General features: G+C 36.8%; 2 protein-coding genes across 5 annotated transcripts; one reads left to right on the forward strand and one right to left on the reverse strand.

Moving 5' to 3' along the window:
• Positions 1 to 929: 929 nt before the first annotated feature.
• On the reverse strand, positions 930 to 18,657 carry wnt10b (wingless-type MMTV integration site family, member 10b). Of its 3 annotated transcripts, none has more exons than XM_087305048.1 (5): positions 18,492 to 18,657; positions 18,283 to 18,369; positions 6,791 to 7,053; positions 4,490 to 4,941; positions 930 to 2,861 (listed from the first exon to the last, which is right to left on the reverse strand). In XM_087305048.1, the coding sequence occupies exons 3-5, from the start codon at positions 6,951 to 6,953 to the stop codon at positions 2,367 to 2,369; spliced, it is 1,110 nt and encodes a 369-aa protein (XP_087161174.1). In that variant the 5' UTR covers positions 6,954 to 7,053; positions 18,283 to 18,369; positions 18,492 to 18,657; the 3' UTR covers positions 930 to 2,366.
• On the forward strand, positions 12,923 to 21,961 carry wnt1 (wingless-type MMTV integration site family, member 1). 2 transcript variants are annotated; one of them, XM_087305039.1, is made up of 5 exons: positions 12,923 to 13,077; positions 13,672 to 13,777; positions 15,541 to 15,794; positions 16,557 to 16,822; positions 18,172 to 21,961. In XM_087305039.1, the coding sequence occupies exons 1-5, from the start codon at positions 13,068 to 13,070 to the stop codon at positions 18,661 to 18,663; spliced, it is 1,128 nt and encodes a 375-aa protein (XP_087161165.1). In that variant the 5' UTR covers positions 12,923 to 13,067; the 3' UTR covers positions 18,664 to 21,961.
• Positions 21,962 to 22,892: the final 931 nt, after the last annotated feature.

Here is a 22,892-nt window from a genome sequence, read left to right on the forward strand (position 1 = left end):
ATCCGTCTATCTATAAATTAATTAACACGTTCATCCATCTTTCATTTGTTTACAACCTTTTAATCAGTAATCCATCCAAACACCTTTGTCTGTTCATCCATCAATCCATAAACCTACACATGTATTTGTCTTATCATCCATCCATCCAAACACCTTCTCATGCATTCATCTGTTTATACCATCCATCTATCCATCCATCATTTGCTTGTACTTACCCATTCATCAATCCAAAGTTGTCCATCCATCCATCCATCCATCCATCCATCCATCCATCAAAACACCTTATCATGCATTCATCTGTTTGTACTATCCATCTCTTCTTCCACCCATCCCTTCATTTGCTTGTACTTGCGCATTCATCCATCCAAAGTTATCCATCTACCTATCCATCCATTTATTCATCCATCCATCTATCCGTCTGACTTGTCTTTCCATATGGTAGCTTACAGAAATATTTTCATTTGACCCAGCATTGGTTCGGTGCCCTTTTGTTTTAACTGTGGCAGTGTCTGGTTGTCATTACTCTTGATGCTGTCAGTATGTTGCTTTGTATGTGCGATTGGCTACCCTGCATTTTGTCGGGGGGTTGTGGGATGGGGGGGGGGGTCTACGACCATCCAATTTCTCTGTCTCACACATGGGAGAAACAGCGACAGGAAATTCCCTCTTGCAGCAGCTCCAGGGTGAAATGATAAAGGAATAAAGAAATGCAAACCAGATATCCAGCGCTTTATCATTCCACGCCACTCTTTCTCAAGTCCTCTTCCACTCCCATCTTTACTGCCAGAGGAAATACCATGAGAAGCGAGTTTGATAAAGCCAGCAGACCGTGGGTGGTCACTTCACAGCGCTTCCTCGTGAGGGATCATTCAGAAAAACTCATTTATTCCTAAGATGTTTGTGCATTCGAAAGAAATTCAGACAAAGCGTAGTCATCAGACGTTTGTCTGTGTTTAGTTAGGAAATCGCACACAGTGGTCCAGTTTCTGACAGTTGCGGATTCACAGACAAGGACAAACAGTACTCAGCAGCACATGGCACAACTTTGGACAGTTGATCCCTATAAGACAGGTTCATGCCTCAATCTGCTTATAAATCTCTTTATGAAAGTCTATCCCTGTTGCACATTATGAGAGGTCAGATTCAGTATAAAAAATCTCCAAAAGAGAAGAATTATATTTATGTCTAATATGCCAATCTATGACCCTTCCTCTTGTCTTTCCTGGTTCTAAAACCATGATAAACCAAGAAAGGTTTCTCAAAAACAACATTTTACAACATACTGTAGGTAAATTAATTCTCTACACACTTCTTAAAAAATGACAATATATGAAAGTTAATTCATCCACAGAATTAAGGTCATTCCCTAAGCATCAAAATGAAGCCTTCAAAATCGTATACATCACTTTCACTGTAATAAGATTGTAATGGCAACTGTTTAAATACAGTTTAACTCTGGACTTGAGAGTATAAATGTCTTCCATTCTCGCATCAAAGGCATCTGGCATTCAACATTGTTCAGCAGTATGAGATGAGATGTGACTGTTTTTAATCAGCTGCGAAAAATCCACGGGAGGCACAAGTGTTCTCCAGTCATTCCTTCACTCTATCCATCTCCGTTCGCAGATTGGTCTGTCTCTCTTAAGGTCAGGATGGGGTTACACAGCATATCAACTGAACATTTGTCCTGGTTTTCATAAAAACCAAGCAAACTCAGACCACGACGCAAGGCACATTCTCTTTCAATTGCTCCAGACTGGGGGGAGTTTCTCTATAACATCTTATGAAACAGCACTGAGATGTTCCCTTCAATTATCACAGCCATTGATTCTTTATGATCAATGCATGCAAAGATCTCAAAGTTGCAAGATACAGTGTTTTAGAAACCTCAACCCTACTAGGATGGCATTTCACCATCAATATTCAATATGACATGATCTTCTCGAAGATTTCACCAAGTATGGAATATACATTAAGTGCACTTTCGAAAATGTAAAAAAAAAACGGCAGTGCCTATATTTCACAGGAATAATTTGTTCCTGCTGTTGTGACTTTGGAGGAGTGCAGATGGCGTTTAGACCATTTGCTTGGTTCTGGAGGCTGAAGATTCCAAGCGGGGAAGAAAAAAAGACAAATGACATGAGTCACCTCCTCCTCAATCTCTGACTTGGCATTTCGAGAATAACAACAGCAACACGACGCAAATAGATCCCAGATGATGGAGGTTAAAAGTAGGAGAGAAACGGATAAACAGACACACTGTGGGAGAGCAAAACACACTTGCAGTCGCATTCGATTTGACAGGGTACAGGTTGTTGCCTCCCGGTCCAAAAAACCAAATGGAGATTTGGATGAAGGTGTGCTGCTCACTTGCACACATTAACCCACTCTGTGACCTTGCACTCCTCGCAGAGCACATAGCAGCACCAGTGGAAGCGGCAGTGGCAGCGTTCACTTCGAGCCTGTTTCAGGATGTTGTGTCCGCGGCCGCAGCACAACGACCCACAGCCGTCCATCCCTGGGCTGCTTTTGTTGCAGATCCGCCCCTGCGTTCCCAGCGAATCCACTGCAGGCTCGCGGTCGCAGAAGTCAGGTGATTTCTCGAAGTATACTAACTCACGTGAGATACTGCGCCTCCGCTGGCCTCGGAGCGGATCTGAGCCAGTGCTTCCACCTGTTCGAGAGTTAAACACTCCGTTGTTTTTGTTCTGAGAGTTTATAAAGATGGCAGTCAGAAATTTCTCCCGCAGCAGGGATCCCACAAGCCGGAATTCAGGAGAAACGTACCAGCAGGTCTTGAACTGGCAGCTGCCAGATGTGCCATGGCACTTGCACTTTCTCCTCATATTGTCAGTAACTACCTGTTGGAGTCAAATCATAATGACATGATTATGGTGTATAAAGTTAATTACATACTAGTACATCCATCTTCATCTGTTTTCTATTGACTTAATAGCTCTTATAGTTTTAAGTTTTTAAAGTAATACAATAATACATTGAACTGTTATTGTCAAATTTATTGCCCTCACACCTTGAATTCATATTGGTGTACATTTGTTTTACAACATAAAAGTTTTTTTGTTTACATTTAATGAATTATTTATTAATTTTCCTGTGGCTTAGACTCTTTATTCATCTGAGGTTGCCAACTTATCCAGTATATGTTTTATACAGCGGATGCCCTTCCAGCTGCAACCCAGTACTGGAAAAAACTCAGACACACTCATACACCCTGGCCAATTTAGTTTATTCAATTCACCTGTACCCAGGGTGCGAATTACAGGGAGGTTGGGGGGGACTGACCCCCCTAAATAACACTAGATCCCCCTTGAAAGATCTTAAAACAAGATGTATAAGGGGGTCAGATCTTTAATACTGAGAAAAACTTCTCTCTGATCTGTATATTAAATAATAATGTTAATAATTAAAATAATAGATCATATAAATGTACATTTGACCCACCCTATAATGGATCAAACCATTGTTAATAAATATTGCGCCAATCAGACTAATTGGCAGATCTAGAGCACCAATAGACATTGTGTTCACAAGACTTTGTTTTCTTGTAAAATATGTGTTTGTATCTATACTTAGCCTGAAAATAAAGTCAAATTAGATGCATAGTTTGTAATTTAACTTACAGAAACATCTGAAATAGCTCATCAATAGGGCCAGACAGAATCTGTGGACCTTTTTTGTGATTTCTGCTGAGAATTTTGTAAAAAAAAAAAAAAAAATCTGTGGATTTATGTAAAATGATTTTAGGATCATCATACCTAAAAACATAATATATGAAATTAAAAAATACATTTTACCTTCTATTTAACGTTTACAATGCAAATTTAACTAGATCCACTTATTTGGTAAACAAAGCAAGTCTCTCATTTAATATATCTATTAAAAGATAGAACATATCCCTTTACAAAATAAATCATATGAACTTTCTCATATTACTATTATTATACACAATAATGTTGATGAAATTGATTAAAAACTGAATAAATAATAATTTACCCACATCTACACAAGTAAATACAGACTCAATAATTGGCTAAAAATCTGCAAAAGTCAAAAACCTGAAGTCAAAATGCACTAAATATCCCTCAAAACCCTGAAAAAAAAACTTAAATACATTTTATTAACAAACTAGACATAATTAAAAGTAAATACTGTACATAAATGACTGAAGCATGTATTACACAAACTAACAGTTGACAAACAGTTGACCACCATGATCGTCAACGTTTAATTTGCACACTGCCTGTACAGCATATCTTTGGACTGTGGGGAAAACTGAAGCACCCGAAGGAAACTTCACACAGACATGCCAACTGGCCCAGCCGGGACTCGAACCAGCAACCTTCTTGCTGTGTGGTGCTAACCACTAAGCCACCATGTTGCCATTTAATGAATAATTAATTTTTAAAAAGAAGTGTTTTATTAAGTCTAATTCAGTACCAATTATCAGATATTATTATTAGATCCCCACCTGTCTGCCCACTCTGTTATTATGAATCCTCATGCGAGCGTGTATATCACGAGGAGATCCTCTGGAATCCAACCAATCTCTAGAAAAGCGAACACCAAAACGGATATCATGACTGCAGCCTCCCCACTCCCAGGTGTCCTGCAGCATTGTGACCTCATCCGGCAAGGGCTTGAGGAGACTCATCGGGTGGGACGAGCGCAGGTTGGCAGGAAGGCTGCCGTGGAGCGAGCTGAGCTCAGGTGTGTTCTCTCCTGCACCTGCTAAAGACACCCCGCTCCTCTGAAAGGTCTGAAGCTGGAGCTGGGTTAACTTGAGACGGATTTTATCGTCATCCAGGCGTCGTTTAGCCTCACAGCCACATCCGCGCAACTTACCGAGGCTGCAGGCTGAAGCCACCGAGTGCACGACTCCTGCAGCCAGCAGCGACAGCGAGAAGGCACTCTCTCGAAAACCTGTGATGAAACAGAGCATTATAGTCACTTAAATGGAATATTGCAGTCTTTATTATAAACGATTTAGCCATTTTATGCATATCTTTTATTATTAATATTATCATCATCATCATCATCAACATTCATAGGGTTTCATAATCTTTAAAAACTTATGGCAATGTATGACTGTTTTACATTTTAACAAATTTGTATAATAAGCATTATAAGTGTGTGTTCCAATATTGTAGTCCCTGCTTAAATTGCACCTATTTTACCTCTTTTTCAAGACTTAGAAGTCTTTTGTGTCTCCAGAATGTGTCTGTAAAGTTTCAGCTCAAAACACCCATCAGATTATTTATTATAGCTTGCAGAATATTGGATTTTCTGCTCTGAACATAACGTAGCTGCTTTTGTGGCCTGTGCCTTTAAATGCTAGTTCTCCCCACCCACCGTTCCCACATTCCTGTTAGAGTGTGCCTCAATCTTAGGCTGTGCGCGTCAAATAAACAGCACAGTTACAGACATGAAGGAAGCCGATCTCACATAACGTTTGTGAGAAGTACTAAAGTAAGAACTTTCCCAATGATTATCTGATGTATTTGTTGTGGAGTCAATTCAAGCCTTTCTTCAACAATGAGTCACACCCAATGTCGTTACAAGGTTCATGCACACACAGACACACATTTAACTTTGCACTGTTTTTGCTTGGCGAATGTGACAAGATGCACGTTAATTTCCAATGCTGCATGGATATCTGTTTTGTTAATGTATAAACACCTGATTTAACGTCCACAAACCGGGATTGAAGTGTTTTCTTTTATAATTGTACTTTTTATAATTGTACTGACATTTGGCTGTGGTGATAAAGTAAAGACAGTAAAATCTCTGTAATTCATTACAAACATGCACTGTTTTAAAAACATTTGGAAAACTCATTCTTGATCACATTTGATGATGATTGATGATCACAGCGAGCTGAACAGATCTATTAATCCTAGTTGCTTTGTGCACGTCCTGTCTTGTTGATATGATTATACGTGTTGCTACATAGACATGTTAATATCCGACTGTCAATCAATTCGGTGGGCAGAGAAACCACACTCCTATGTCACGTTGTGGATGCCTCAAAATGGGAGGGATTTGGATCCAATATTAATATCAGGAAATTTAAAAAAAAGAAACTTATTGTCTTTATATCACCCCAATATGACTGTGGACACACTATACACACACACAGTTCTGTCGCTTCCAAAATATGATTTACATCATAGGTGCTCTTTAATAGTTTTAAAGTTAGATTCTGACTGGCTGGTAATGTTTTTTGTTCTTCAGATGGATGCAAAACTCTTAAAAGAATTAAAAATCTGAATTGCATATTGAAAAGCTGTAATCGTTTTATTCAGTCAATGTATCGTTAAATTAATTAGTCTTCCCTACAAGAAATGCATCTTGAGAAATCCAGACGAATCAGATTTGTGAGATTATAATCTCTTTCCTCTGTGCTGTATTTCCAACAGTCATGGTCTAGACTGATTCCAATAGTCTTTTAAATGAAGACCAATTTTCAAAACTTTACTGTTATTATTCTAGTTATCGTCCTTGGTCTGAATACCACTGCAAACAAAGCTGCTAAGAGAGTAAACATGACCTTCAAAAACTGAAGCAGCTGGTGAGATAATTATCTATAATGATCATTATCTAAAATCTCATAAAAGATGTTTTCCATGGTGCAAATGCGTTACACAATGACTCAACGCTGATATTTTCCCTCTTTGGCCAATGTAGCATTTCAATGCCCGGATTATGACTGTATTGGCTCTCTACAACTTCAGCTTCAGCACTTCCCATGCCCCTTTTGCCATCCACTCACCCCTGTTGAGAATGGCACTCTGATGGGGCAACTTGCCATGGTTCTCCAGGGAGGAGCAGTTCCAGCGCTGGTCTCTGAGCTGGTGCTGGCATTCGTGAATAGCAACCTGAATGCCCTGCAGAGCAGAGGCTGTGACATCAGGGCTGCGCACACACAAACGCATCTGTTTTTTGGTCAGGCCTGCCAGTCGTAAACACACTGCGTTGGGGGTAAGCACTGGCTCTCCTGCCACCTTCAGGCCGAGGATGTCATTGCCCAGTACCCTTAGAAAGGAGAAAATTAATTTTATAGCAGTGATATCATTATGAAGTAACACTCGGTGCAGTAAATATTGCAAAAGGCTGGTGTTACTTAGCATCACATGTGGTCTTTGTAGAAATGACTCACATATGTGAAGAAATTATGACAACGATTGAATGGATTCAGTCATTAACGAGAAGCAGGGAAAATATTGTTACAGGCACGGATGGTTTTATGGTGCCATATTCATTTCAAATAATAAGATCAATACACGCTTACTGGAACATTTTAGATATGGCAGAGAAAAAGTGACAAATTCTAGTGCTTTTTATATCAGCACTTGGAAACAGTTGTGCGCTTAAGTGGCCTGACACTCAAACAAGGCTGTGACCTTGCAAGAAAACATCCATGAATATTCAGACGCCCTGGTTTCTATCAGTGTCTTGGCATGCCTGAGGACAATCTGATGAGAAAATGACTATATGGAAAAGATTTGTGGGAAGTATTATATCCAAATCATAACACGCTGGTGTTAATAAATACATTATGCCCATTGAGTGTTCAAAAAAAGAGAAGAACAACCATAACCACACAGCTTTTATGGTAAGATTATTATTTTTTCATGTAGATTTTAATTAAGAATCATCAAGAAAAGTACTAATAACCATCACTAGGAACTAACAGGTAGACTACCAGCAAGAATTGGAATACATAATTAATATTTGAATGACACATTCCCATTTATTCAATGACAAACAATTAAAGTTTATAGTAGCACATAGCCAATAAGTAGGCTACTAGACATTTGAAGTGGATCAAAACCTTTCATCAAAGTTGTCCTAAAACTATTGAACACTCATTCCTGTCATAGGATAATTTTGTTAAATATTTTCAACCTTATAACGTTGACTAATGTATATTGGAATACTTAACAGTATTATTTTTACAATACAAATACAAGTAACTTTAAAATAGATAGTCTACTATACTGGCAGCTGTGCTGGGTAACCTGAAAGTTTTTCTTTTTGTGAATTGCCCTAAAGTGGCACACTGCCTAAAGTGAGACAACTGCACTCTAGTGATTGTATCTCCATAACTTTCCAATGTGCAGGTCCAGCTGGAACTAACAAAGCTACAAACTTTAGACCTTAGACGTCCCTTTTTAGAGCAATTCAATATTTAAATCATGCAAAATATATTTTGAGGCATCATACTTCATATCAGTCACCAGGCTTTTAAAACAAACAGCTGATTAACTTCAACAGATCTCGTGAACGCGCTTCCACCTTTCTACTTACGTGAACGCAGGTGACAGAAGCGCAGCAGTCACAATCAGGACTCGTCCCAAACACTGTCTGTGGGGTAACTCCATTGCGTCGAACGCTTTTCTCGACGGGACATTAAAACACCTGTGGGATCGCTTTAACGACGAACTGGAAATGACTTGAATTGTTTGTGTGAGGAGCGGGGAGTTGAGCAAGCAGCATTTGATGAAGCTTGGGACTGGAGCGTGTATGTCACTGAGAAGGAGGAGGAGGGGGCGCCGTCAGGGTGGGCAAACATCGCCTCGGGCGCTTGTTTTTAAATGCGAACGGTGTAAACGTAGGCCTGTCAAATTTTACGTGTTGCTAAAACTGAATGTGATAATTGTGGCGTCTGTCTAATAGTAGTGTGCATGCTTAATAGGGCAAACATGTCATTAACAACCCAGTTTTAGGTTATTTTCAGGTAAATAAACACCTTGCAGTAATAATGACAAAAGTAGCATTGACTAATAGTCTGAATTTTCTGTTCAATAAAAATTAACAAGCATTTTCATCAGAATATAATTGTTTATTTGTTTATTTGTTTAATTATTATTATTAGTTTTATTATTATTATTATTATTATTATTATTATTATGCAATTTTATTTATTAAGCAAGCTATTCCATGATATTACATGCAAAATAGTTTTAAATAAGGATTTTTTTTCCTTTTTGTTTTGGGCTATTCATTAAATAGATAGGCTATAGCCTCTTGAGCATTATTTATTTGTCTTTGGACGTCTTGAGTTATGTATTGCATTCTGGGATGCTGTTTTTGAAAAACATCCACATTTATGCCAAAATTCTTATATTAGAAAAAAATGACAATTGGTTAAATGGTAAAGTATGAATATTGGCAAGTATATAAGCACATAAAAAAAAATTGTAAGTAGCCAATAATAATAATAATATCAAATTTCCTACAGTAAAGTAAGCAAAGTAGGCTAAGCAAATAAGACAATAAGTAAAGGTTCCAGCCCCAAGTCAGACAGTTATAATGCATACAATTTCTGATCACGAGTGCGAAACAATCCAGTATAATTAAATGTTATTGGACAGAAACATTGCAAACCATTTCAATGGCCAGTATACAAACCTGGGTATACAGCCTAATGTACAACTTAGTAAAGCGCTCATGCACTTGTTAAAAGTTACTTGACATTTGCTGTAGGCTATGTGCATTCTTTGCATTTTTTTATTTTTTATAGTTTTTACAGTACAGCATTCTACCTGTCTTCACTGCTAATGTCGTGAAGAGACATTTTGCTCCCTCGCAAAAAAAGTGTATGCCAACTCCAGATAAGTAAAAGTCATTCATATAAACTACAATATAAGCGGGTTCGCAGCAGCAGGCAGGCGTGCGGTTCTTCTTGAACAATGCGAGGTGCGTGTGCGCGTTCATGTGTTTGCCCTTCCTCCCACTCCGAATCAGTTCAACAGTTCACCGTGCAGTGACGTTTCACTTTAATTAGGCCCACATTCATCATTTTGCCCGACACTCTTAATGAGAAGCCTTTGCTGACTGTTGCTGGAGATAGCCTAGAGCACTACTGGAAAATAGACTTATTTCGTTTGTTTGTCTATACACGTCTGAGTTTGTGCGTGTAATTAGTCCCATAACTGACCATGATGGAGAGCTTTTTGTCAAGGCTCAATGAAAGCGATACGCAATTACATAGCGGGCCAACAAATTATGCATAATGCACGTAATAAGTTTGTCCAATAAGCAATCTGTCAGTGTTTTTTTTCTTCTTTCTTTTCTTTCTTTTCTTTTTTTTTTTTTTTTGCAAGCTGCAACGTTGAGACGTGATGATACGACTCAAAAAGACTTGAACATACAGAAGTATAAACCAGAATATTTGGAGCATTAGCAGTTTACAAGATTAAAGGATTATCTTGCTGGTGGTCAGCTATGCACTATGCGCAGCAGGTGTAAAAACTCTAAGTGACCCGAGAAGGCGCATCTTGCTTCTTATCTTTATTAATATTACCATTAACAGTAGTAGAATCAGGATTAATGTCATGAAATTGAGTTAAATCCATTCGTAACACGGAATCCTGACAACAGTTCTTGGTTTTCCGGCTAATCACCTTCTATTCTCGAAGATCAATTCTTGTATTGGAGCTAATCACCTCTATTCCTCTTCTTAAGCTCTGGCAACGAAAAGTGCATTAGCATTTTGCCTTGGCGTGTATATCTAAGTGGCTTAAAAAGTGATTTGAAGTTGATTTGTATATAAAAGGCGTCCCTTTAACCGGATTGCCGCTAATCTGCGGCGCATCGCATGAGTGTTTCAGGAAAACCTGTTTAAGATCCTTCAAGAGTATAAGAGCAGGCTAAGCCTAGAAAAGCAGCCCTCATTAAATACCACTAACAAAAGCGCACTTCCTTCAGTTAGCCATTTACTTCAATCCCTCAAAGGAAAAAAGTGCTCTATTTCTTTCTGATGCTTTCAAGGCGACATCAAACACCTTATATGTGCCTAAAATACGTCGATTTAATATTTGCCAATCGCTCATAATTCTTTGTGCAGACGATACCATAAATGTATGGAGTCAAATCTGACAGCAAGATAATATTTGATTCGTGCCTTTACTGACCATATGCGATCAAGGGAGGTCTGCGGTCCAGATGGTGAACAGTTTTATCTCGACTCTTTCTACTCTGGTGTCACGTTTTAAGATGAAATCAGTGGAGTTATTTATCGGTAACAATTTCTTATTATACTCCTCTGAAATCTGAGAAAATAGTTAATTGAGTGTTGTAACGAAGGTAGTTATAAATGTAACTAATTAGGAGAATGCAGCAGGGGTTAAGCTAATAATAGCAAACTTAACAGCCTACATAGGTTTATAAAATACATTTTGAGGTTACAGGTAACACTGTTTGCTGTTGTTACCATATGCTTTATTTACAGATGTTTAAAATGAAATACCACTATTTGTGAACAAATGAATTTTATCATCAGTAAATTATTGAATAAAGTTTGAAATGTACAAGTGACCTTTATAACGCAACGCAACAGCTCCAATTAAATTATTAATTTCTAAAAGCAAGCAAATATGAAAACACAGTGTTAAATAAAGATTCTTTACTGCCATCTGGTTCCATGAAGAAATCATGGAACCTTTCCATCACACAAAGACTCCTGAAGAGTAAAGGTTGTACTGGCATTTATGGTTTGAGAAGCTTATGAATCCCTTCCGTTTCAATAAAGACTTTTTCACACTGTACTCTTTAAAAAAAGTTCTGAAATAGAGTTTTCATGATGAAGAACATTCTGCCAATCAGTTCGTTAATAGTTGTCTAAACAACTTTCTAATAACGTGAAGAAAAATTTCCACTATAAAGAATGTTTTGTGCAATGTAAAAGGTTTTGTGGATCTTGAAGGTTCTTCGTGGAACCTGCATCAATGCCAATAATAATAATAATAATAATAATATTAAATACTGATAATAATATAAATAATGATAATAATATTAATAATAGCCTTAAATATTGCTCACAAGAACCGTTCAGGCTCTTAAATGTTCTTTGTGAATCCACATGGCTCTTCTACATTGCCACAAAGCCATTTTTTAGTAACTTAACATAAATGAAAAAAAAGTCTCTTTAGACTTCCAGTAAGAATAATTGTCCTTTTAAGAACCGTTCACTAAAAGGTTTATATTAAATCCAAAATGGTTCTTCTGTGGCATTGCTTTGAAAACCTCCATCTAGTCTTTGTTTTCAAGGGAGTATATCAAAAACGCATATGGCTGGCTAAAAAGTTAAGACTTATGCTATACTACAAAAAAGAAATATATAATAAAAATACATAAATGTAACATTATCCGGTTAATTCTCTTGTAAAATAAGACACCGGCGCAGCATTAATCACTGTCCTCGTGTCTTTAATATCCTCCTTTTTATTTAACCATAATTATAGCATGACGTCTCCACTTGATGTGCTTTATTTAGGCTAAACACAACAAACGGGTGAGTGCAAACTCAGAGCGCATGCATGGACACCTATAAAAACATTTTTACGCGTAAGAGGGAGGAGACGCAGTTAAGGGAGTAATGCATGCATGTACTCCGGGTAAAAAGGGCAGTTTAAGATGTTTTATATTCCCCTACTGTAACCGTGGCGCGACACAATCGACACAGAGAGAACTGAGGAAACAAACGGTGCGCGCGCGCGCACACACACACCCGCTACAATGAGAAGGAATAAATCCGCGCTGCATATACGGACGGAAGGCGCCTGAAGGGGCTGCATTTCAGATGATTTCGCTTGAATGTACACGAGGAATCTCTGGACGAGGATTACAAAATGATATGTAATTTAAAGCGCCTATAACGGATCTTTTCTTCATCTCCTCTCTTTTATTTCGTGTTTTGCCTCCTGTATTCATTGTGCCCAATGAGAAGAATTAAGCTATCCCTCCATTCAGTTCCACTCAAAAGGAGGGAGGAAAAAAACAGAGGGAGATGAGAGCAGCAAATCCCTTTTTTATTCATCTTGTAGCGTTCAATAAGTGAACAATGTGTCGCCTATCAGTCACCGAGGGGATCAGGTCTACGGGACTGTCCCACGCGCTCAGTGCTGTGAGCAGAGCATCACTAACACACAGACAGTAAGAGCAGCAGCAGCAGCAGTTGCGCTGGCATCCCATCCAGGACCCTTTCTGTGATTCAACACTGATTTTATGAATAAACGCTGACCCACGCTGTCGGGCGCACTGGAATGTGGAGTGGTAAGTGGATGCTCAATGGAAACAATTTATTTTATATTTTCAAGTTAAACGTCAAATATAAATGTTGTTTCTAGTTTTTTTTTAAACATTTCATATAAAAATACATGAGCTGTATAGGCTATATGGTTCTTCATAAACGAAACATTTGTTGCATTATAGGGCATTTGTTTAAAAATGTTAATGGAATCCCTAAAGTTTTTGTACTAAATGATAAACGTTTATGTTTGCTAATTTCAGGTTACTTCATCTGTAAGATTACAGAACTTGCTCTTAAATAAACTTTGTTTATTGGCATCGATGGTCCCATGCACCTTTAACATCATTGCAACCTTTCCATTGCACGTCAGATTATTAAAGTGTTGTCATTAACAGTATTTTGACATTCATTGAATACTTTAAACGCATATGTAACCGAAACTATTGTAGCCTATATCTATATTCCCCCTTAAATTTGCTACATAAATCTATTATGTTGTATAATTTCATTGCAGTTTAGCTTAACTATCTGTTAAGATGTTAAATGGGCTATATCTGACAGTGTGTGCTATTGCGTGAATCTGATTTGAGGTTAATTGGTTAACTTTGCCCTTTCAGATATCATGCGGGTTCTCGCGTTGCTTCTCGCAGTTAAAGCGGCATGTGTCCTCCTGGTGTCCTCTCTCACTGGCACAGGGGCGGTCAACAACAGCGGCCGGTGGTGGTAAGAGACAACAGGCCTTTAAAATATAAGATATACTCATATAGGACATATTGATTTAGTGTGAACAACCAGCGCTCACAACCTGTATGTTCAAATAAAGCCTCTCAGAACGTGGAGAAGAAGATTTATTGGCTTGCGTCATTTAGTGGTTGAACTGAAATTGTCACTGCGTAAACGAACATATGAAAGTGGGCATCCGTGGAGCTACCCATATTATCCCTTTAATTTTGAAAAACAGTATGGTCTATTATTGATATTATAAAGTAGGCTAGTACATTGAAAAGGGATTGTTTAAAACGGATAAGTCAAGCTCACTCACTAGATGGGATAAATAAATGGGAATCTAAATGTGTTTACTTGGAGCTACTGCTTGCGCGCGCTCGCTCTCTTTCTCTCTCTCTTTCTCGGTTTCTCTCTCTGTCATTTTGACAGTGTGGCTTGAACACGGGACAAGATTTTTCAATCCAATGTGGGATAAATTAAATGCGGATTTATTTTATGGCTGGGAGCAGTTCCTTTCCAGGTCGCTTTCAGGGTCGAATTCGTGTATTGTGCTCAGCATTCCGGAGTAGGTTAAATCTAGACACGACATATGAGCCAAAGCTGTGTGTGTATACATCTCATAATGACGATGAAAAGGAAATTAAAAATGATACACAAAGTAGAGAAGAAATACCAGTATTTATCATCAATTTAAAACACTGTAATTTGTTTTAATTAAGGCATAATGAACTGAATATATTGTATTACGCATAAGTAATAAAATAAGAAAAATGATAATAGTAAAATTATTAATTAAAAAAAAAAATATATATATATATATATATATATATATTTACTTTTTTTATGTAAATTATGTTTGTGTGCATACAGATATAAACAGGATACCATTTATTTAATCACATCAAAATAATACATTTCAGTTTACTATATTGTTAAATTTGCGCTGACAGATCAGAACAGATGTCTATAAGATAAATAAAAATCTACATTTCATATTTATTCATTCATTCATTCCTTTTTTTCCAGCTTAGTCCCTTTAATAATCAGGGGTCGCCACAGTGGAATGAACCGTCAACTTATCCAACATATGTTTTATCCAGCTGCAACCAAGAACTGGGAAAATTTCTTATTTATAATCCATATAAATATTTTACATATATTGTAATTATTCTATTATTGATTGCAATTTATATATTTTTAATCTAATATTATATATATATATATATATATATATATATATATATATATATATATATATATATATATATATATATATATATATATATATATATATATATATGTTTGTTTAGAAATAAAATTAGTTTTGCAAATTTTAAAGCTTTATTAAAATTTTTAAAAGCGTTATTATTTTTAAACTTTACAAATATGCAACTTGACATGATTGATAGTTTGGACATGCTTTCTCACATCCTATAAAGCTAGCCATATCCAAACCTGCCAACAATTGAGGTTGGGAATATAAATATGTTATATTTATATTCCCAACCATAATATGTTATGTCACTAACATTGTATATTTTATTTACTGTGATATTATGTTCCAAAACTTCTAATAAATCAAAACATTTTAACAGGATAAATATCATCTGTTAGTTATTAAAGACAAACATCACTGTAAACATACTACAAGAAAAAGCTCTAAAGCTCCATGATCTTGGCTGGCATAATTTTTCCCATCTTCAAATGACCAATTACCTTTTTCCAACTTACTAAAGTCATGTCTTCTCTCTCTCTACTAGGGGTATAGTGAATGTGGCATCCTCGGGCAATCTCCTCACTAACTCTAAGAATGTGCAGCTGGTACTCGACCCAAGCCTGGCACTGCTAAGTCGCCGCCAGAGAAAGCTGATCAGGCAAAACCCTGGCATCCTTCATGCTATTGCAGCAGGTCTGCACACAGCCATCAAAGAATGCAAATGGCAGTTTCGTAACCGCCGTTGGAACTGTCCCACTACCCACAGCCCCAATGTCTTTGGCAAAATTGTCAACCGAGGTGAGCATGGCTTCTGAGAGAGGCATCATAAGTGATGTGTTCAATACTATTCATACCTCAAATACTGAAATAGGAACACAGACAATTATAAAATCTGACACTGCAAGTGAATACACTGAAAACAAAGTAATAATTATCAGCATAGTTCTCCAGTTGATTGATTATATTAGGAATTGCAAACGTTGTATTACAAGTTTTCTTAAAAGTTAGGTTATTTGAAAATGTTATGTTTAAATATGCAAATAATATATTTTTTAAATAAATAGAAGCTAATTTGTATGAAATGCTGGCACAAAAATCTGATGATAAAATCAGAGTCAAAATTTGTATCAATTATAATAGAAAAAACTGCAAATAGCAGGAAAAAGATTTTTAGGAGAATAAAACGTGTATGTATAATATATTTATATATATTTAGGCAAATTACATATAAACTTTCCTTTTGTAGATATGAATAAATCTTTTTAAGTCTGCAGAAATGAGGATTTATGGCTCAGTGCCAGAGAAAAACATAACACATTTTTTTGAGAAAACAGCATTTTTTTTCAAAAAAAAAAAAAAAAAAGAAAGAATAGAAATATGTATAATAATTAAAATCTGCATCTACAAAAAAAAAAAAAAAATTCAAAAAAGCTTTGTAAAAGGAACAATAGAAGTGTTTCTTTCCATTAGCCTAGAATTTTAAAAATGTCAGCTGTATAAAAAAAACACTGTTCACCCCCTAATATGATAGATTGTAAGTTGATTTCCTTATTTGATCAGGTTGTCGCGAGACTGCGTTTGTGTTTGCCATTACAAGTGCTGGTGTTACTCACGCCGTGGCTCGGTCCTGCTCTGAAGGGGCCATTGAGTCCTGCACCTGTGACTACCGGCGCCGTGGTCCTGGAGGGCCAGACTGGCACTGGGGAGGCTGCAGCGACAATGTGGAATTTGGCAGGATGTTTGGACGAGAGTTTGTGGATTCCAGCGAGAGGGGCAGAGATCTACGCTATCTGACCAACCTGCACAACAATGAGGCAGGGCGAATGGTAAGACACTCCTTAAATATTATATATTAGCTGTAATTTATTGATTATAAGTTTTATGTTTATATATACACATAACATTAGTTTTAGTACTAAAGCTAACGGTCAAAAAATTTGCACACCAAAGTTTATATGCGAGGGAAAAATAATAATTACAAAATATAAAAAGAGAAAGAAATTAAGAAACAAACAAACAAAAATGTTGAAATTTTCTAGTTTTTTTTTGCAATATTTCACTAGAATTTAAAGGTATTATCTCTCCATTTCTAAAGATTTTTGGTTATTAAAATATGTAAATTAATAAATCTGTGTAATTCATTGGTTTTGTTCAAATGCACCAAAATACATTGCCTATTAACTGAGAAAAAAAAAATAATAATAATTTTCAAAATGGGGTGTACTTAATTATGCTGAGCTCTCTATATTGATTCATATCTCATGTATTAATTACATAACACATCTATCAATACACATATCTTCTTTAACGTCAGACCAACTAGCAGATTTACAGGCATTATAATTGATGTGCTGTTATTTTACGCTTAAACAGCAGAAGAGATTAGGGTTAGTGAGGTTATGCAATAGTTTTCTTCATAAATATATAAATATGGGCGATGCAGTGGCGCAGTAGGTAGTGCTGTCACCTCACAGTAATAAGGTCGCTGGTTCGAGCCTCAGCTGGGTCAGTTACCATTTCTGTGTGGAGTTTGCATGTTTTCCTGCGTTCGTGTGGGTTTCCTCTGGGTGCTCCGGTTTCCCCCACAGTGTTGCGGTACAGGTGAATTGGGTAGGCTAAATTGTCTGTAGTGTATGAGTGTGATTGAGGGCATGGATGTTTCCCAGAGATGGGTCCGCATCAGCTGCGTAAAACATATGCTGGATAAGTTGGCAGTTCATTCCGCTGTGGCAACCCCAGATTAATAAAGGGACTTAGCCGAAAAGAAAATGAATGAATGAATGAATGTATGAGTATATAATTTTCAATCCAAATTAGAAAACAGACTTTCAATAGAAATGTTTCAATATTTATGCAAGTTTCAATATATATGTTTTAATACGCTTGGTAACATTTTATGTTGATGGTCCATTTGAGTATTATTTGACTGTCTGCTTAATACCTCTTGATACTGCTCCTTCAACAGACATTTAACTGACTATAAGAAACTTTGCAAGTACATGTCAACTTACACTAATCCTAACCTTAACCCCAAACTAACAAGTCAGCTTATAATCTAATGAGAATTAGTAGGCATGTAGATGCAATGTAATTTAAATTCAACAAACGCACCATCAAGATAAAGTGTGACCAAACATTTAAATCCATTATATCAATTTTCTCTCCTTCCTTCCAGACTGTCGCATCAGAGATGCAGCAGGAGTGCAAGTGTCACGGGATGTCTGGATCCTGCACTGTGCGAACTTGTTGGATGAGACTTCCCAGCTTCCGTTTAGTGGGAGATTACCTGAAGGACCGTTTTGACGGAGCATCCCGAGTTGTGTATGCCAACAAAGGCAGCAATCGCGCATCCCATCGAGCAGATCCCCGACACCTGGAACCAGAAAACCCAGCGCATAAACTCCCTTCATCTCGGGATCTCGTCTACTTTGAAAAATCACCTAACTTCTGTTCCTACAATGGCAAAACTGGAACACACGGCACATCAGGACGTACCTGCAACAGTTCGTCGCCAGCTCTGGATGGGTGCGAGCTGCTGTGCTGCGGAAGAGGATACAAGACTCGAATGGAGCAGGTCACCGAAAGATGCCACTGTACTTTCCACTGGTGCTGCCATGTGAGCTGCCTCAACTGCACCAGCACACAGACTGTCCATCAGTGTCTATGAGGAGAAAACACAACAGACTCACAAACTGGAGGAGAAGGCTCCCAAATTGGCTATAGAAATGGGCCATTGAGGTGACCCTGGGTTCTCAGCTCTTGCCCTTGAGGAGTTTTGTTTGTCTTTCCTATCTGAAACGCATGCTTCAGTTCATGAAGCTTACAGCTAATGTGTTGATGTTCTGAATCCGGGGTGGTAAATAGGGAGGGCTTACAAAATGTGCTGTTGAGAACTGGAGTGATAGATCACAGGTTCAAAGTTTGGAATAATGAAGATTTAAAATAAGTATTTCTTAACATTATGGTTATTGGGTTTTTCCAAGTTAAACACAAAAGTACAACAAAGTTATGATCTAAATAGATCTTTCATCCCCAAACATACTGCCCTATACCTAGCCCAAACCTTCAAACAGTAGTGCCACAAATAAAACCCTCAGTTAAAATACTTGGGTTAAAAATACCCCAACTTATAACCCAACTAGGTTATTATAGCACCTGCCCAACTATGGGTTATTTTACCCAGATGCTTTTGCTTTTTTTTTTTTATAAAATTTAACCCAATGCATTGGATTATTTTAATTAAATGTAATTTTTTCCCAATCTGGTACTACTATTGCTACTATTACTAGTACTACTATTAATTTGATAATTATGGCTGTGTAAATAAATAACTTACAGTTTTCAAAAATAATGAAAATGCTTTATTTCCATTACATTTCAAGTTCCAGACACAAGTGTTTTTTATCCGTTTAATATAGATCGACTATATCATCAACAATTAAGAGTGCTGGTGAAATGGATATAAAACGCACAACACGGAGTGGTAATTTTGGTTAAAACAACAACATTATTATGTTAGAGCTTAAATTAACTTTATGACGCAAAAACAACATTACGTATGCATAACAATACAGATGTTCTATGTCTAATTAAATCTGTTGACTGTTGAAATTCAAAATATTATTAATAAATAATCTAATAAAGATTAAAAATAACCCAACAAAGCACCCAATATTTTAACTCAACCATTGGGTTAAATAAATAAGCCAATGGCCAATAAATAACTTTACTTTATGTTTTTTTTTTAGAGTGCATGAATAAAATTAAACAAGAAAACATAAAAAAGGTCAGGTTCTAAGCATTCTGTCCTGTTATACCCAAGTAAGAAATGATAAGATGGACATAAGATGACACTTCTTTAATCCACACGGAAGTAGAAAGTGGATTAGAACCCTTCAATCTCAAAGTCATACATGTTATGGCTGCTAGTAGGGCTAATCTGACAAATGAATGCTTTGTTGATCAAGTAGTGTAGTATCTCCTAAGAAGGTAGGCATTCTAGGCACATTCGTACCTACAACTATGGCAATAACCTCAAAGACTTCATTCCAATATTCTTCTAAGTCAGGGCAAGACCAAGGAATATGTAGAAATCTAAACCAAGTAATTCTGTAAAAACAGTACTACTGTTTTGTTGCCATTTCAAAGACATCACTCCAGTCTTCAGAGTCAACACAATACTTCAGAAATCATGCGAATATGCTGAAATTCAACAAATATTAGAATATTGAATGTTGATAGATACAACTATTTTCATCAATTTCACTTATTTTTAAATCCAGCCTAGGTAAACACGATAGGATTTTCCTAAAATCATTTAAAACTTTTATCCAATTATTCCAAACTTTGGACCTGTAGTGTAGAGGAATAAACCAACATGTTAAGTTTAAGCAAGAAATTTGAGAAAAAGGGGCTTAAACCAACATCCTCACCAAATAGGCAAACGTATTCAATGTATTAACTACTGAGAAAAGCTCAAAAGTTCACGTGTGGAGTTGTCAGGTTATGGTAGGCTTCACAAAACACAACATTTCCGTCATGTTACTTCAGTATAGGTCTTCAAATGGGTCAAGAACCACTACGCAATGTGCGACGCAGAAACATTTTGAAATGTAGAATCTCAAAGCAGCAGTCCTGACGTTCCAGCATGTCTTCTCCTCTCCTCATCTCCATCTCTGGTACTCCGGGGAGCGTAGAAGTAAGAAAGTAGTAACTGGACACAGTTTGACAGATGTTCCTGTGGTTAGCGAACCACAAGCATGCTCTCTCATAAACCAGTGCAAAACTCTAACAAGAGGGCGGTTCTTTAAAATATTTCAACGTTTTGTTTTCTTTAGCTGCAGTCCTCCTCGTCTCACAAAAAGCTGTGTGAAGTGCTTCTCAAGGGATGGGGCTTCCTTTTCCGATTACTATGTAGCGGAATCCCGAACTCGGCCCAACCTCTTGTGATTTCCCATTCGGACCTGCCATGCTTCCCGTCACTGCTTTGAGTCTCCTGCCATTTTTTTAATACCATTTATTATTATGTGGTACACCATGTTATTGTACTGATGGAAAAGTATTGGGAAGATTGACCTAAGATTGACTCTGACAGAAGCATGTTTACTATAGAAATGGCTGTCGAGGGAGATTTCTGTCGGAAGCTGTCAAAGACACTACATTGATTACGCACAAGTACATATTAGGTTTTTTGTGTGTAAGTGTGTAAAGATAATCCTGTAAATGCTCTAGTACCTAGTTTACAGTGGACAAACAGTTCACATTTATGTTTCTGAAAGAGCCACAATTATGAAAACTGTATTTTGTATATCAGCTAACATAACCAAAACGTTGTAAATATTATAAATAGATATGATCTATATATATTTATGCTGCAACTTGCAATGTGAGAAAATTATTTACTCTGAAAGCAGGGTGAATACACTAGCATTATTATTTACGTTATTCCAGACGGTTGTGTGCTAACTTATGCTGATGATCGCAAATTACACTGTAAAAAAAAAATATATTTTCTGCAAAACGTAAAATAACGGCTGGTAAATTACAGAAATTTACTGTAAAATAACAAAAAGGTAATTTACAGACATTTAAATTTAAGGAAATTTCTGTTATTTAAAGTCCATTATTTTACAGTAAATGTCTGTAATTTAACAGCCGTTATTTGATGTTTTTTTCAGCACACTGCTGGAAAAAAAGTAAAATAACTGATTTTTTTACAGTGTAGATGATCAAAATAAGGCCACATACATCTCAGAGAGACATGATTACTTTGTCAAACGCCTGATTTGCTCGTCTCCACACTTGTGTTTTACATGCACTGAACACCATCTCTTTTAATATTGTGAATGAAAAGTATTTATTATTGTATGATGGCTTTTTTTCTGATGAAATGGAATATTTTAGCTCCGTTTAGATATGTTGTTTTCATATAGAGTAATAGCACAATAAAGTTTATATTTTCATTACTCACGTTCTGAGACAACCACTCATTTCCTAAGACGGCTCAAGGTTTAAGCTCAATAACGGGTTTGTGTTTCACAGCATATTCTCCTCAGTTTCATTTGTGATCCATCAATCATTTCTCCAAACCGCAACCTGCTATGACAGGGTATGTCTAAAGCACTTAACCTAAAATCAACAATATGAGTGTGCGAGTATATCCGTTCCTCTAAACATCATTCTCACCACTGAAAGCACAAGAACAGGCCTCTTCTTCGAACAGTCATGCATTTTAAATCCAAAGTAACCGCTAAGGGAATTTGGGCTGTGGGAATAACGCAGCGTTAAATCTGTATGTTTTCACGACACTAGAGGTTTTGCTTCACTTAACTTAATATCAGAAACAAAATAAAGCAATGGTATTAGAAATAATGACAGGCTGTGCTGCCCCCGGCCTGCTGCTGAGGCCAGCAAGACCACAAGAGTTTGGATGAAGGAAGACGATTCTTTCGCTCACCCACCGCAACATATCGCAGGGCCACTGAAGGTCAGGCAGATGAAGCTCTGCACTGCTGTAGACGTCACATACACATCACAGAACATCTCCTGAGATGGGCTTCTGTAAGAAAAAGCAAAACAAAAAGACATGCATATTAAAATATTGCTTAACACTGTAAATGTCCAAACACTTTGTTGAATTTAATTGTAAAAACATTTTTAAAAAATTTTTCCAAATGAAGATTATTTAGCATGCAATTTAATAGATTTGCCAAGATCAAAAGGTGGGCAATAATAGAATTTTTATTAATTTTGTGTGAAGTCACTATTACTATGACAGGATATGGGCAAAAATACATTGAAAAAAAACCTTTTTTTCCACAAACTTTTTATCTAAAGGCATATTCGATCAATCCCTTCACCATTCAAGTGATTTAGTGAAGTAAACAATGATTGATA

The sequence above is a fragment of the Danio rerio genome, chromosome 23, assembly GCF_052040795.2.
Source record: "Danio rerio strain M-AB ecotype USA chromosome 23, GRCz13ab, whole genome shotgun sequence".
NCBI classification, from domain to species: domain Eukaryota; kingdom Metazoa; phylum Chordata; class Actinopteri; order Cypriniformes; family Danionidae; genus Danio; species Danio rerio.